This window comes from Poromitra crassiceps (genome assembly GCF_964638095.1).
Source record: "Poromitra crassiceps genome assembly, chromosome: 18".
In the NCBI taxonomy this organism is placed as follows: Eukaryota; Metazoa; Chordata; class Actinopteri; order Beryciformes; family Melamphaidae; genus Poromitra; species Poromitra crassiceps.
In genome coordinates, this window is record NC_139636.1 from 30,205,052 (window position 1) to 30,221,985 (window position 16,934).

Genomic DNA, 16,934 nt, shown 5'->3' on the forward strand with positions numbered 1-16,934 from the left:
ATTTGCTATGTCCTACAGACAGTGTTGGGTTAGGTTACCTGATGTCTGATCTGGGCAGGAGATCCATGAAGTCCTGACCTCCTCCTCCATCTTCATCCTGCTCCTCCTCCTCATCACCGTCCTCTGCCATCCCTGCCTTCTTGGTGCCTCTGGTCGCGGCAGGTGGAGACTGGCCCTGCAACTGTGCAGATCACATAGGAGAACACATATATAATCACACCTATCTCAACTATAGGGTGTCAAAACGTATGGAACCGTACATCCAACACGGTTTATTTATTTTGTTCTTATTGCACTTGATTTCCCCACATACACTTGCTGACAGGATCTGGTCTAAAGGCTTCTGGACTCTGACTACAGGCGTGTGTTTGAATCTCACTTCTGTCAAGCTGTTCTGATACTCGTTTAGCTTGAGGCGGTGTTGTAGTACTCGGGTCAAGCTGTTCTGATACTCGTTTAGCTTGAGGCAGTGTTGTAGTACTCGGGTCAAGCTGTTCTGATACTCGTTTAGCCTGAGGCAGTGTTGTAGTACTCGGGTCAAGCTGTTCTGATACTCGTTTAGCTTGAGGCAGTGTTGTAGTACTCGGGTCAAGCTGTTCTGATACTCGTTTAGCTTGAGGCAGTGTTGTAGTACTCGGGTCAAGCTGTTCTGATACTCATTTAGCTTGAGGCAGCGTTGTAGTACTCGGGTCAAGGGCTCTGACTTGAGTCAAAGTCCTGGACTCATTTTCAGGACTTGTGACTCGACTTGGACTTGACCACTGAAGACTCAGACTTGAGACTGGAGCATTCATGCATTCGGACTCGGAAGTGTTAATTTGAATCAAGTAATTTTTGACTAGTTGTTTTGTAACAGGCCCTAATGATGATTTGGCAAAATATATTGATAACTATATTAATACCATATTACTCGAGGTTAGGAGTCTGTGCACAAACGAAGGCAGTCACAGAACCTGATTTTTTTTTTCTGTTTTTTTATTATAGCAACCTACCTTTAAATTGGAAAAAAGTGCATAAGAAATACTACATGCTGAACACAACCAGAATGCCCTTACCTTCTCAAACTCGGCATCTATCTGTGCAAGGAGGGCAGGTTTCTCGTCTTCGAAGAACGTGCGTAGCCGAGCTCCCATGTAGAGGTACATGATGCCCAGGAGGGTGATGGCCGCCGTCCGCACAGCAGGGTTGGTCACTCCCAGAGCCGTCTTCACGTTGTTAATGAAACCTTTGACGTTGATACTGAGGGAGAGGACACGGAGTCAACGGAGGGCTTTCAGGTGGTCACAGCATTGAGCCACATTGGAGGTCCTCAGCTCTTGGCAACAACAGGTGAAGATGGTTGAGAAAATAGCACTTCCGAAATAGACATAGTTAACGTTTGCTGTTTCTGACGTTCAGGTTTTATTTATGGCCCGTTGTTTGCAGATCGATGGTAGATAGATTGATACCCTTAAATACAAGACAGTTTACTGTGTCACACTGACCTAAACATTTGGAAACAAATCGACCTTATTATCAGCCTATTCACGTTTACTTACTGTAGAACATTACGGAACAGACTTACACCCACACCATAACAATACTCTCTCTCTCTCTAGCAGACTATACAGCAGCTGCTCACAGAATGTTGAACTGACTGGAGGGGAGCTTGAAGGACTACCGTAAATTCCGGACTATAAGCCGCGGCTTTTTTCCCGTTTTTTGGCCTTTTTTGCCCCCTGCGGCTTATATAACGGTGCGTCTTATCTATGGATTTTTTCCAAAAAAAAAAAAAAAATCTCTCTTTTTTTAGCACTCTTTCTAACTATAAATCCACTTCTGTTTTAATTTCCTCTCTTGCCCTCTTTTAACAACATAACATAACATAACATAACACAACACAGGTAAGCAGAAAGAAAAAGACGAAGCAATCACGCCATGAATGAGGAAATGACTCACCTGCTGGAGGCTGGAGATACACGCTTGGGCTAAACTTTTACTCCGTGAAACACTATCGATTAAGTCCGACATCGCTCAGAGGTTTTGAGCAGCTTGAAAACAAGTTTGAAAACGTGCAGAAGTCCATCCACTCACTCACTAAAGAAACTAAGGCAACCGTGAACAGAGTTTATAAAGCGGAAAAGCGCATCCGCGCACTGGAGGACAAAAACAACACAGTGAGTCCGAAAATGGATAAAATGCAAAATCGAAACCCTGCACACGCAGGTTGATGACTTAATCAGCAGGAGTAAAAGAAATAACATTCGCCTGATCAATGTAAAAGAGGAGCTGAGATTGGTGACATGGACGCTTTTGTGGCAAAATCCTGTGTTACATCCTGGACCTGAAGGAAGGCGAGAAACCACCAGAGGTGGACAGGGCACACCGGGCGCCTCGGCCACGTCCAGACCCCGGCCTGCCACCGAGGGCCATCTTCATCTGCCTACTCCGCTGGCCCGACCGTCAACTCATCCTCCAGGCTGCGGGGAAGAAGCCCCTCACCTGGGAGGGTACGCGCTTTTTCGTCGGCAGGACCTCTCCGCGTTGGTGCAACAGAAACGCGCAACATACAACAGCATCATCGAGTCAATGGATATCGCTTTGGCGTACTGTACCCAGCGAGACTCGTCATAACCAGACCGGACTATCTTTAGCACTCTTTCTAACTATAAATCCACTTCTGTTTTAATTTCCTCTCTTGCCCTCTTTTCACCACACCGCGGACACTGTGTGCCCAGCGGCGGAACAAGAGCTCAAAGTGAAACTGCCGAATATCTTTTGAGTTGGACTGGTCAATAGTACTGTGAGTAACTAAAATAAAAAAATAAAAAACGGAATTCTCTCTTCTTTAGCACTCTTTCTAACTATAAATCCACTTCTGTTTTAATTTCCTCTCTTGCCCTCTTTTCACCACACCGCGGACACTGTGTGCACTGTAAAAAAAACAAAAAATACCACAATGTGTGATTTTGTCTGGGGATTAGTGACCTGACTTTTGTTTTGTTGAAATGTTAATAAATGGGAGCTTCCCCAAACAGCCTCTCTTTCCCGACAATCCCCTCTGTGCACGAAGCCTTAAATATGGTAATTAAACATCAAAACACCCGCGGCTTATAGACCGGTGCGGCTTATAGAAGAAAAAAATAGTCACCTTTGAAGGTGCGGCTTATAGACCGGTGCGTCTTATAGTCCGGAATTTACGGTACATTACCTTTTTATTTATTTTTATTTGTTGTCGATTTAGCGTTTTTTGTTGCTCAAACCTGACCAGGCAGGCTATTCACCTTATGTAGCCCCGCCCACTTTACCCAGCTGTGTTATGACTTCCTGTTCAAAACACTGTCTGCTTTACCTGGTCACTAGTACTGTACTGTCACAGGAAGTGTAAACACAACAGGAAGTAACTGGCTGACCCCTGTGTTGGAACATAAGGTGAATATGTAGTAACCGTTTTATAAAAGCAATAAGCCCTGTGAGGCTGTGATTTACAGTGATTTTACAACAGCGAAGGAACACCCTTTAGCTGTTGTCTCTGTCTCAGAACACCCTTTAGCTGTTGTCTCTGTCTCAGAACACCCTTTAGCTGTTGTCTCTGTCTCAGAACACCCTTTAGCTGTTGTCTCTGTCTCAGAACACCCTTTAACTGTCCTCTCTGTCTCAGAACACCCTTTAACTGTCCTCTCTGTCTCACAACACCCTTTAGCTGTTGTCTCTGTCTCAGAACACCCTTTAGCTGTTCTCTCTGTCTCAGAACACCCTTTAGCTGTCCTCTCTGTCTCAGAACACCCTTTAGCTGTCCTCTCTGTCTCAGAACACCCTTTAGCTGTCCTCTCTGTCTTAGAACACCCTTTAGCTGTCCTCTCTGTCTCAGAACACCCTTTAGCTGTTGTCTCTGTCTCAGAACACCCTTTAGCTGTTGTCTCTGTCTTAGAACACCCTTTAGCTGTTGTCTCTGTCTCAGAACACCCTTTAGCTGTTGTCTCTGTCTTAGAACACCCTTTAGCTGTTGTCTCTGTCTCAGAACACCCTTTAGCTGTTCTCTCTGTCTCAGAACACCCTTTAGCTGTCCTCTCTGTCTCAGAACACCCTTTAGCTGTCCTCTCTGTCTCAGAACACCCTTTAGCTGTCCTCTCTGTCTTAGAACACCCTTTAGCTGTCCTCTCTGTCTCAGAACACCCTTTAGCTGTTGTCTCTGTCTCAGAACACCCTTTAGCTGTTGTCTCTGTCTCAGAACACCCTTTAGCTGTTGTCTCTGTCTTAGAACACCCTTTAGCTGTTGTCTCTGTCTCAGAACACCCTTTAGCTGTTGTCTCTGTCTTAGAACACCCTTTAGCTGTTGTCTCTGTCTCAGAACACCCTTTAGCTGTTCTCTCTGTCTTAGAACACCCTTTAGCTGTTGTCTCTGTCTCAGAACACCCTTTAGCTGTTGTCTCTGTCTTAGAACACCCTTTAGCTGTCCTCTCTGTCTCAGAACACCCTTTAGCTGTTGTCTCTGTCTTAGAACACCCTTTAGCTGTTGTCTCTGTCTCAGAACACCCTTTAGCTGTTGTCTCTGTCTTAGAACACCATTTAGCTGTCCTCTCTGTCTTAGAACACCCTTTAGCTGTCCTCTCTGTCTTTGAACACCCTTTAGCTGTTGTCTCTGTCTCAGAACACCCTTTAGCTGTTGTCTCTGTCTTAGAACACCCTTTAGCTGTTGTCTCTGTCACGGGGCATATTGTTTAAACAGTAAGTGCTCTTCACTGTATATACACAGCTGTGAGTGACATGTTACCCAGTGAAGCCAAACTCCTTCATAGCATTGGCCAGCCAGTTGAGAGTCTCTGCCTGGTTCTTAGGGTTCTTCTGGGAGAAGACCATTGACACAACCTGATAAAAAAAAAGTATAGTCATCATTAATTAACTGTTGTCTACTGACTTGCTGACCTGTCTATGGTCTTCCCTCCCTAACCCTAACAAAGTGATTCATAAACTTTGTAGATAGCAGAGTCCTGCAACCGGGTGGGTACCCGCAAAAAGCACTTTTAACCCCTGTCAATTACGCCCTGTCAAACAGTTGTTTTACACTTTGTTTCTCTACATAACCAACATGTTTTAAGTGTGCTGCATTGTTTGATGAGTTAGTTAGTTGATGGACATTGTAGAAGTGCATTTCTGTCAGCGGAACAGCGATCATAAAGGCAGTGTGGATTACACCGGACATGTTTGGATGGAAATATTTGCTAAGTCTGCTTGTTGCACAACACTGTTGTGTGATGATAGTGCTAACCAGCTGGTTACTAACGTTAATAGCTGCTGCTGCTAAGTGCTAACTGCTAATGTTAGTTACAGGTGATGAGTCCTGTGTGAAACGGAGGCAACGGCTTATATAAACAGGTCTGGGCAGGGCCGGTTTTGATTTTGAGATAATCACGGGTAACGGGGCGGGCACGGTTCTAAAATTGACGGGTCTGTGCGGGCACGGGTTTGCAAAATTGGACCCGTGCAGGACTCTGGTACATAGGGGCTCAGACTTTTTGCAAGTTACTAGGTGGGGCACTTCAACAAAATTAACAATGTTAAGATATCAATCCACTAAAAACCTGTTCTGCAGTCCATGGCAGTGAGCAGGCTTCTCCTATAGCAGTCAGCCCCTCTTTGGCATTTCCTCCGCATTTGACATCTCCCACCTTGTCCACCAAGCCGTCCAAAACCACCATGGCCGAAGTCTTAGAGAACTGCCCTCTCTGGGCTATTAGAGCCACAACGTGTAACTTCATCTGCATCACCTGCACAGGGAGAGGAGGGATGAATACAAACACATGCAGCCACATTACTGCATGCAACTGTCAAGAGCAGCTGTTGCCATAGTAATCATTACCTGGAAGTTGGTCTCCTTCCAGCCTGGTTTCTTGGCCAGCATCCTGACTAAAGCCTGGCAGGGCATCGCCGTCTTATCCATGGTCTCCACAGCCTAGAAGACAATATGAAACCAAATGAACATCACTCCAGATGATAGTGACAGGTGGTGACATGCCAGCCTTATCCATGGTCTCCACAGCCTAGAAGACAATATGAAACCACAAATGAATCTCACTAGAGAGATTATAGTGACAGGTGGTGACATGCCACAGCCTTCAACAAAATACAACAATGTTGCAATATAGAATAGCACTACGGTGACAATATATCAATACAGTAGAACAGGTGGAAGATATTGGCTTTACCCACTGTCTGAAACAAAATGCATAGCAAGAATCAGATATCAGCCACTTAAAGTCCCTGGAAACCAGAAATATTTGTTTATTATTTAGCATTTTGAGTTCATCACATCACAGGAACCTATGTTAATAAGCCACCAGCCAAATTTGAACGATGATGAACGTCGCAAAGTATATAAATTTAAGTTTGACAGTCATGGCAAAAGTCATGAGAATCAATTAGATTTTAGAGTGTATTTTCTCCGGCGGACTGTGTGGGTGTTAGAGAGCTGCAAACCCGAGGGTACCCTCACGGGCCCCTCGGGCCGACCATTAGTCCACAATTTTTTTGCGTGGACACACGTGTCGTGATTGGTCGGATTTTTGATTTTGGTAACAAGTAGGCCAAGGTCATTTTTCAGTTTTTTACAGATTATGAAAGTGCAGCTTGGAAGCTTTCAAATGATGCATCATACATTGAAATTTGAAAATAGTTGAAAAAGATCTGCTTATTTGAATGTTGGTAGCCTACTCCTAAAAGCAACATTGAGATAAAATTGCCCTAAAAGTTGGTGAACAAGCTTGCTTTGCCCTGAACAAGTATTTAGGGATCCTAATTGTTTGTTATATTGAGTGCGTTCAACAAAAACCTGCTTAACATGGGAGGGGAAAAAGGTTTTTGTTTCGTTTCGTTTTTTTTGCTATTTCACGATTTACCCCTTTCACCAAACCGTGTCATAATTTGTCACAAAGGAACATAAAAGAAGAGGTTAATCAATTTGCCCTTCTGGGACACTTCATAAACTTGAATCTCGTTACCCTCTGGAACTCCTCCATGCTGGCCAGTCTCTCCTTCCAGTTGGCCGAGTCCAGCTGCTGCAGGCAGATAGCCGGAAGTACGGCCGCTGCCATGTCCTCACACACCTCAAGCTGACATGCAGAGAGAGGCACAGAGGAAGAAGGGAGTAGTTACACTCTAGTCAGACAGCAGGCGATGCTGATTTATCCTCTCTCACATTCCCCCTGCTCCCCCTCCCCTGCACTCTCCCCACCTCCTGCTCCAGGAGGAGGCTGGTGTCTGCCATGCTGCTCACAAGTTGTTCTCTGCTCCAGGAGGAGGCTGGTATCTGACATGCTGCTGACGAGTTGTTCTCTGCTCCCTGTTGCTACGCGTGATGTCAAATGGCATGTGTCGCATGGGAAGTGACGGGGAAAACACTTCAGACAAATCCGATCCGAGTGCTCAGACTGAGCTGGATTGCACAGATGCCACTTGCATCATATTTCAAACCTAAGCTAAAGAATGTGGTTCAAGTCTGATCTGATCTGGGGGTTTTTAAGATATTCAGACTTTAGAAAAACATATTGTCTCAGATATGCAAACAAAGTTAATTTCAGCTGCCTGTCTGAGAGTCATTGACATCAGGATAGAACCCTCTGCAATCTATTTCCTGTGTGTCTCGCTCTACTGTGAATACAGCAAAATGTCCCTGAAACACACAGTATATTTTACGTGACTTACCTGAAACACACAGTATATCTTACGTGACTTACCTGAAACACACAGTATATCTTACGTGACTTACCTGAAACACACAGTATATCTTAACATGACTTACCGCCAGTTCTGTTTCTATGGTCTCTTTCATGTCAGATGACTTCTTGGCTTTTCCACTGGGGGCAGCAGCTGGTTTGCCTTTCTTAGACGGTCCTGCTGACGGCTACGGATGACAAAGGCAACAGAAAGCTCAACATCAGGTTCAACTGAAGAATGCCTTTAGTGCTGCTAAGAAAGCAACAATCTATTATTTAGTTATTTATCCCTGTGATTCCAGACTTATGAGACATAAGCCGTTTAACTGGTTGGTTGTGTTTTGTGTATGTATGTGTTTTGTGTATGTATTAGGGATGTTCATCAATTATCGAAAATCGATAATTGATCGTCAGGGAATTGATTCGATCATGTGGAATTTTGATCGATTATTATTATTATTATTATTAATTTTTTTTTTTTTTTTTTTTTTTTTTTTGCGGACTAGGTTTGGGTGGAATTCGTTCCTCCTCGCCCCACTCCATTGCACAGCCGACTAACGTGAGGTGGAGCTTCATATAGTCTCTAGTTTTCTGGCTGGGCACGGGCCTTTGTGCCAACAAAACTGTTTTAAACATGGGGAATTCACACCGGCATGCGCCGGGGACACAAACACACCCAGAGGTCTGCGGACCTCAGTTGCCTGTTGATTTGACTCTTGTGTTGTCAGCTAAGCTGGAAGACGCCGATTGCCTTACATCATGTAACCTGACATTCAACATGTTTGTTTACCTGGCCATAGCGCTAGTGTCTGATATTCTTACTACACAGCGGCATCGCCATTATAGCTGGCCGAGAACACGCAACGTTATTACCAGACCAAAGTAAAAAAATATATATATATATATTATTATTATTACGCTATCGATAATCGATAATTGATCGGTAATTTTCCCGATTTTCGATTATGGAAATTGTTCAAAATGAACATCCCTAGTATGTATGGCTCTAGGTTGACCTTGGCAGCAGCGGGGGCCCTCTTGGCAGGGGCAGAGGATCTGGGTGGAGCTTCAGCAGGGGGCGGAGCTTTAGCTGCTGCCTTCTTCTCTCCTCCTCCTCCTCCTCCACCTGCTCCTCTCTTCCCTCCAGGGAGCTCCACTTTATCAGCACTCTCCTTTACCTGTTAACATTTGAAACAAAGGACAGCGGTTAGACAAGCGCTCATACTCGGCAAGATTATGATTATTATTTTTGATAACAGGTGAACACTAAGCAGCACTCTCATCCTCTGTCGTCCCGTTGATGTAATTTGGTACGAAGCATCACAGCATCACTAGCCTGGGAACCTGACATTTGCTCAGCAGATGCGTCTGGCCAGCCTCCCATTGGAACAGATTAAAATGGCCACGCCATAAATATATCTGTGCTCTTTGTCTGTAACCTCTGACCTATTGTCCCTGTCTTGTGTATTTGTGCTGTTTGTATGTGGTGTGTTGTCTGTTTGTATGTGGTGTGTTGTCTGTTTTGGTCAATTATAATGATTTTTTTTTTTTTTTATAAACGGCCAGGCCAATCAATACCAAAGATACAAATGGCGAGAGACTGCATTTGTGACGTAACAGCCGACTACCAAGTACTCACCTTTAAACAGTTAGTAGGACATTAACAGGAGAGCTTTCGCAGGGCATCGGCACAATAGTATAGTTTTTAACTTAAGCTAGTCTATAAAGTTCAGACTATGCTAAGCTATCTTTATCAACGTTTCCATAGGGGTTAGGGTTAGAGCACGTGGCATTTACTCGCGGAGTGTTTGTCTGCCTGCCACGCCCCCTGGAAATCAAAATTGAACTGAGAGATTCCAGACTCTTTTGCAAATTGTCTGGTGATGTCAGGCTACAGCATCACATGACTTCCGAGTTCAATACTTCAAAGCGTTTCCTTTTGCTGCCCCTTGGACGCACAATGGTGCGAAGTTGTCTACTGCAACATTAAAGACGCATTCACACCTCCATCTTTACCTTATCCAAATTCAGTGTATCAGCTTCCTTGGGTATGTCGGCACATTGATCCTCACCTTGTCCAGTTTGAGTTTATCCAGATCAGAGAGGAAAGGGTTCATAGCCTTCTCCCCCACCACCTTCATGGCCGTGCCCAAGGCTTCGAAGGCTGCGTCGCGCACCTCCAGTGCCGAGTCGTTCACTTGCTGAGCAGGATGAAAGAGAAAAACAGAGATAGACAGAATGAGGGAAAAACAGAGAACAATCATTAAAGGACGGCTTTCCCGTGGGGAATATGAATATATATTAAATCTCACGCCCCTAAGGTTTTCGAATCCGTTGAAATTTTTGAAATTGGTTGTTCACAGCCAGAGCTATCAACCATCTCTCACATATTTTTTGGCCCAGCCGACGCGTTTTACGTCAGATGGGCCAAGTCCGCCTTGCGGAAGTCGAGCACCTATGAACTACAAGTGTTGTTGGCCTGTGCCGCCATGGTCCCGCCTCTAGAGGTCCTCCACGCCCCTTCACAACTCTTGTACCAAAACAAAAGACAGCCATCTTTTTTCACCGCATAGACTAAGCTAGCTATTGTTAGCTCCCCATAGCTCCTTGCAAAGAACCATATCTCGGGAACGGAAGCACCTCCAGACACGGGACTGGCGGCATTGGAAAGCTCGTCAAATTTTACATCTAGTAGAAGGTGCGTTGAAGTTACAAAATCAACGCTGAGCATTGATTTTGATTTTTTTACATGAAATAGTTACAACATCAGATGCGCGTAACTCCTAGGAAAATGCCTTAAAATGCATGAAAAAAAATTTATGAAGACATCTCCCGACATATATACTACCGTTTAAATTTGGTGCAATTTGGAGGCAATTTTTATTTTATTTTATTCTTGTTCTACTAATGTTTTTATGTCGAAGCCTTCTTCTTCTTCTTCTTTGACTTTTATGGCGGTTGGCAAGCATATATGTGCATTACCGCCACCTACTGGAGTTTGATATGAGCCAAATGCCTGAGGGGTGGGCGTGGACTCGAAGGCCACGCGAGCCCAGTGCATTGTGGGAAGTGTAGGATTTCGGGTAAAAAAACTGCTAACTTTGGCTGCCTTCTTTGCACACAGCCATCAAATTATCTTGCCTGCTGACTCTTCCTGCAAGACAGCCTCTCACTACTTTTGACTCGTTCCTTTCATCGCTTCACAGCGTTCCACAACGTGTTTCCTTGCCAGACTGTAACATGGGCGGCGCTGTCACAGCCCACCCTGCAGCATCTGATCTGTCTGGAGCGCCGGAGCTGATTCGGACCCTCCGTCTACGCGACTACGTGAGACTACCTCCGGCTTGGTCTGCCATCCATACAGGCAGAGTTGACTGTGTGTGGGCGGGAAGCCAGATTAGCAGTATGTGTCCCGACTGTGGTCAGTCTGTTTTGAGGGGGAGGGGAACTGAGGGGGAATAGCATGATCCTCGCAAACTCCTCGCTGTCGGATGAAAAGAAGCGGCTGCCGACTTCGCGTGTATCGGAGGAAGCATGTGCTAGTCTACAACTCTCCCCGGATCGGCAGAGGGGGTGGCGCAACGACCGGGAGAGCTAGGCAGACTTGACTTTAATCTCAGAATTCTGAGTTGTTGTTGGGTTTGTTTTTCAGGTGACCCTATCTGAATTCCGGGTAGCGTACCTTGAGCAAGGCGACGCAGAAGGGCTTGAGGACGCCCTTGGGCAGCGTGGTCTGGGTACAGTGCCTGAAGGAGCGGGCCAGGAACAGCGAGGCCTGCTGCTTAATGGACGGGTTCTTATTGTCCATCACTCCCAGGATGTCCTCTGAGATGTTCTGCAGAGTGGTCTGCAAAAAGAAAGCAAATATTAACAATCTGCCCATCTATCACACTCAGGGTGTCCTCTGAGATGTTCTGCAGAGTGGTCTGCAAAAAGAAAGCAATATTAACAATCTGCCCATCTATCACACTCAGGGTGTCCTCTGAGATGTTCTGCAGAGTGGTCTGCAAAAAGAAAGCAATATTAACAATCTGCCCATCTATCACACTCAGGGTGTCCTCTGAGATGTTCTGCAGAGTGGTCTGCAAAAAGAAAGAAGAAAGCAATATTAACAATCTGCCCATCTATCACACTCAGGGTGTCCTCTGAGATGTTCTGCAGAGTGGTCTGCAAAAAGAAAGCAATATTAACAATCTGCCCATCTATCACACTCAGGGTGTCCTCTGAGATGTTCTGCAGAGTGGTCTGCAAAAAGAAAGCAATATTAACAATCTGCCCATCTATCACACTCAGGGTGTCCTCTGAGATGTTCTGCAGAGTGGTCTGCAAAAAGAAAGCAATATTAACAATCTGCCCATCTATCACACTCAGGGTGTCCTCTGAGATGTTCTGCAGAGTGGTCTGCAAAAAGAAAGCAATATTAACAATCTGCCCATCTATCACACTCAGGGTGTCCTCTGAGATGTTCTGCAGAGTGGTCTGCAAAAAGAAAGCAATATTAACAATCTGCCCATCTATCACACTCAGGGTGTCCTCTGAGATGTTCTGCAGAGTGGTCTGCAAAAAGAAAGCAATATTAACAATCTGCCCATCTGTCACACTCAGGGTGTTCCTCCCTTCAACATCCTGCTGGGTGGGGTGTTTTTTGTTCCAAAACAAGAGTACAGGCCGGAAATGTTATGGTCATTTTGCTATGAGACAGTGAAAACATGACTTGTGTCAACATGTCCTGACTAAACATTGGTAAGTCTGCTATGTTTGGAGTTCAACTTGTCAAACACAATACAGCACATACACAAATCCATTTGAGGTTTTATTACAATGTATTATATGCTAACAAGGGGGTGGATATTCATTTGAAATAGATGCTACAATAGATGTGTAATCAATGTGTTTCTACTCGATACTCACAGTGAGGAAGACCGCGTCGATGGCCTCCTGCAGGGCCTGCACAACCTGCGGCTTCTTCTCCTTGAACTTTTCCAGAATGGTTGGCACCACCTGGGAATATGGACGGCAATTGATACGATTTTATTGATACCAATGCCATTATCTATTATGCTTATCGGTCCGATTCATAATCGTTGGCCTGGCGGCCCCGCCGGGCCTGTAGCATGGTGGGGGAAACACTGGACCTGATGATGAATTCTCTGGCGTTAGTGCCTTCCATTTCTTCTTCAGACACCCATCAGCTCCTCCCACCTCACCTCTTATGCTGTGTTCACGTCATAATGACACCCATAAAGACACTGCGGAGCGCGTCATCATTCAGAAGCCACGCCCAAAACGAGGGAAAACACAAACTCCTGTCCAATCCTGGCGTTCTCCTATGTCGCGTGCATGGTTGGGTCTTGCACAAAAAGATCGTATATACTGAAGATGAACACTCCAACTTAGTTCATTGACAACAACATCCACATTTTTCTTCTCGCCAATTCTCAATGGCTTCCTTGTTTTGCTCAGGAGTACAAAAAAACTTTTTTACATTTGTTGTCTGCACAGCCCCACCACACAACAGCTTTTAGCTATGTTTAATTCAAGGAAAATGACGCTGGTGTGTGGAAATGAACGGAGCTTTTCCCCCGTGATGGGCGTGGCCTATTTCATTCAGTGTCTCTATCAGCTCCTCCCACCTCACCTCTTATGCTGTGTTCACATCATATGGGAATAAGCATCGGAAAAACTTGATGATTAAAAGCAGCAATTTGGAAGTGCACACGTTTGAACTCGTTTACTTTACTTTACTGTTTATTTGGCACATTAATAAAACAGTTAAACACGTACAGAATCATCCATAATGTGACAACATATGTTTGAAGCAGTCAAGACGTCCCGACTGAATTATTCAGTAGACTTCAGTTGCTCCTGATCAGCTTTTTCTCTTTTGTTTGCACCTTGATCGTGCTACTTACTATCCAAATGAAAGTGAACAGGGACAGATTCAATAGGTTTCCATTTCAAGCCACAAGGCACAATCAAAAGTTGAGTTCTGATGTCCGTTGTAAGCATTGACAGTAGTTGTAAGCCAATGCTATTTGAGCCACTTTGTGCAAATGCTACCCAGTGGCTTCAAAGAACACTGCTAATAACAATGGCTACAATGTAAACAAGCCCTTTCATTTACGTGCCAATACAACAAATAGCAAACTCACTGTGAAAAAATGTGCAGGGATCCCTGTAAACTTACATAGCCTGCGTACGTCCCAAACTTCTTCCTGAGGCCGGCAGCCAGTCCTGCTACACATTTAGCTGCCAGCGTCACCAGCATCACGTTGGCATCTTTCCCCACGACCTGGGACGTAAAAGCAGTCAGTTTAGTCTGCAGAGACTGTCTCATTCACTCACATCAAACCAGTCAGTTTACTCTGCAGAGACTGTCTCATTCACTCACGTCAGCCGATGCTAAATCTTAAGACTGTTGAAGATTGCCTGCTTAAAAGTACTGTAAAATTATTGTTTTCCTAACATTTATCCTAACTGTCCATATGAACAACTGTATGCTGCTTGCTTAATTACCCACTTAATATACTGTTATATATTTTTTTTTAAATGAGATTTTCATAATTATCTTTTCCTCATGTCTTAGTTTCCTGTAAACTGCTTTGCGACAAGTCACCCTGATGAAAATCATGTTATCCTTGTTCCTTAAGCCAATAATAAATCTATTTAATACTTGATCATATAAATCAAAAAATGTTCTCTTCCTCTGCTGATGCTGCAAAATCAAGCCAAGTTCAGAGCATAGATATTAAAGTGGTTTTAGTTCTAGCGAGCGTTGGGCCTTTGGAAATAATTGCACGACTTATCAGCAGGAGTAATATGACTTCCCATCGGTCTGTACCTTCTTCAGGGCTCTAACCAGGTCCCCGTAGTCTCCGTTCTCCAGTTTGAGGTTCTTGGCCAGAGTCTCTACAGCCTCCAGAGCCTCCTTCCTCTCCTGCCACTTTTTTGCTTCCTGTAGAAACACACACACGGTGAGCTCAGGTTGAAGAACATTTAGAGTTTGATCACATTGTAAAGATGAAATCCCGGTACAAGTCTTTAGGTCATTGATATCCACTTATGCAAAAACACAAAAACAAATAAAAGTATTTGGTTGTTCACACTAGATTAACAAAGTCATTATTTTCTCATAGAAATGTTGAGTCGTTTACAGAGAGAGACTCACTATTTTGTCATAGAAGTCCTTAGGTAGCTTGGAGAGAATCTCCACAGCCTCCAGGAGCTCATAAGGATCCACTGCTGCTGCTGCTTCCTCCTCATCCTCTCCTGGAAGAGAGCAGAGAAGAAGTGCTGTTAGACTGTGACTCCACAACCATTCACTCTCCATCACCATGCGTACGCAATTCAACTGTCACATTAAGAGTCAATTCAGGTTAAAGGAACAGTTCACCCAAAAGGGAAAATGATGGCATCATCTACTGACCCTCATGCCAGTTGAAACACAAGTGAGGTTTGTCCATGTAACACACAGGGAAGGTTGCCACTGACTTCTGTACAGTACAACTGAAGTCAACGGTGACTGCTTTCTAGGGCTGCCCCCTCCAGGTCGATTGGTCGATTGTTTGGTCGACCGGTCGACGAGATTCACGTTGGTCGAACAATCGCTGGTGTTAATAATTTCATAGGAGAAATTCAATTTCATAAAAATAAAAGCGATCCGGAACTAAGTAACGGTGCCACGGAAGCAAGTTGCAACACGGACCTTTTCTAGAAGCACACAGGAAGTGATCCAGGCTAGAGACAGGCCAGCACAGTTAGCAGAAAGCAGAGGAACCAGCAGAGCGATGGAATTAACAATTAAATGGCTCAGCTATCAGCACAAACAATGGACACGTTTCAGCACGCAGCCACCATCAGCTGTTAACAAGCACAGGACGCACCTTATGAGATGAGACTGACAGTCATCAGAGATACACTCCAACTCCGGTAATGTTAGATGATAAGATGTTACTGGAATGAATCGCAAAAGCTGTCTAGCTGTACTTTCTGCCAACTAATTAACCATGCCACGTGTGCTAACGTTACATAACCATCGCACAGGCGGCCAGGTGTTGCATGGCACGCTGATCAGTCTGTCCATTCCGGTAAAGTTAAAAAAAAAAAAAATTTTTTTTTTAGACCCCGTTTCGACCAATCGATTGGTTGGAGCTGTGGTCGTTTTTCTGATCGACCAGGATAATCTTTGGTCGAGGGCAGGGTTTCCTAACCCTAACCGGTACTTGAGAATGACTGTTGGAGAAGGCACATATGCTTGTGACACTTTACTGTCCATAGGCTATGTAACTTCTATTTGATTGTTTATGATACATTCTTATGCCTCTTACAATGTGTGATGTTTATATTTGTCATGCCTGAGTGTGAGCAACTGTAGCATGACTCAATTTCCCCTCGGGGATCAATAAAATTATTCAGATTCTGATCATGGAAAACTCTGCAATATTCCATGTTTTACAGTTGACTCCATTTTTATTGCCAAATTCCATGATTCCATAAAAAGAATTCTGCATTGCGGAAATCATATGGCCCTACATGAGGGTCAGTAAATGATGACATAATTCTCATTTTTGGGTGAACTGTTCCTTTAAGGTCTTCCCATCTAGTATTGATCAATTCTGCAATAAATATGTAATCAATCCAAGTACATCCTGTGCGATATGCTAGCTAGTGAAACCTACCATCAGACTGGTCTCCTCCTTGGGCCTGTTAAGCCACTTCTTAACATGCAGTGGAATCCGTATTATAACCTGCACCTAGCCGGTTGGCCTGCATGTTAAACAACAATTAGCCGGCCTACGCGCACTCCCGAGACTCCGTATCTTATCTACCTCGACCACCGGTATAAGATCCGCTTCCACGCAAGCGCTGGTCATGTTAAACAGTGGAACGATATGATCCGCATATGTCTGAGTGGGCGGGTGTGGCTCTTCGTGACTCACTTCACGTTCGCTAGTTTATTAATTAATGAATCGTTCGGGCAATCGCTTATATCAACGAGCAAACTCACGGTTTCCTCAAGTGCTGCAAAAACGGCTTGATTTGTTAAGTGGGCGCTAGAATGACCGTGCTTTCCGAGGTGAGGGCTGGCTTGACTGCAGAGGCAGCGGGGAAGGAAAGTGAAAAGTGGAGCAGAAACGCGCTCCTGAGAATACGAGGCAGCAGGATGACTGAAGCAAATGAAACAACTATCACAAAGAGCAGCCGACATTCTGACACTTTTTGCGCAATGCGTGCCGCTCTATC

At 44.6% G+C, this 16,934-nt stretch overlaps 1 protein-coding gene across 1 annotated transcript in view; it reads right to left on the reverse strand.

Annotated features, from left to right (window-relative positions):
• The window catches only part of LOC310792650 (cytoskeleton-associated protein 5-A-like), a 62,047-nt gene that overhangs the window by 33,688 nt on the left and 11,425 nt on the right, over positions 1 to 16,934 (reverse strand). The window contains exons 6-19 of the mRNA XM_083654368.1: positions 14,860 to 14,960; positions 14,533 to 14,646; positions 13,879 to 13,983; positions 12,603 to 12,692; positions 11,374 to 11,538; positions 9,764 to 9,892; positions 8,708 to 8,869; positions 7,778 to 7,879; positions 6,978 to 7,088; positions 5,840 to 5,932; positions 5,562 to 5,747; positions 4,754 to 4,848; positions 1,056 to 1,239; positions 39 to 181 (exon numbers count right to left, since the gene is read on the reverse strand). Of these exons, the coding sequence (XP_083510494.1) occupies positions 39 to 181; positions 1,056 to 1,239; positions 4,754 to 4,848; positions 5,562 to 5,747; positions 5,840 to 5,932; positions 6,978 to 7,088; positions 7,778 to 7,879; positions 8,708 to 8,869; positions 9,764 to 9,892; positions 11,374 to 11,538; positions 12,603 to 12,692; positions 13,879 to 13,983; positions 14,533 to 14,646; positions 14,860 to 14,960 (1,780 nt within the window). The remainder of the gene's footprint in view (positions 1 to 38; positions 182 to 1,055; positions 1,240 to 4,753; positions 4,849 to 5,561; positions 5,748 to 5,839; positions 5,933 to 6,977; positions 7,089 to 7,777; positions 7,880 to 8,707; positions 8,870 to 9,763; positions 9,893 to 11,373; positions 11,539 to 12,602; positions 12,693 to 13,878; positions 13,984 to 14,532; positions 14,647 to 14,859; positions 14,961 to 16,934) is intronic.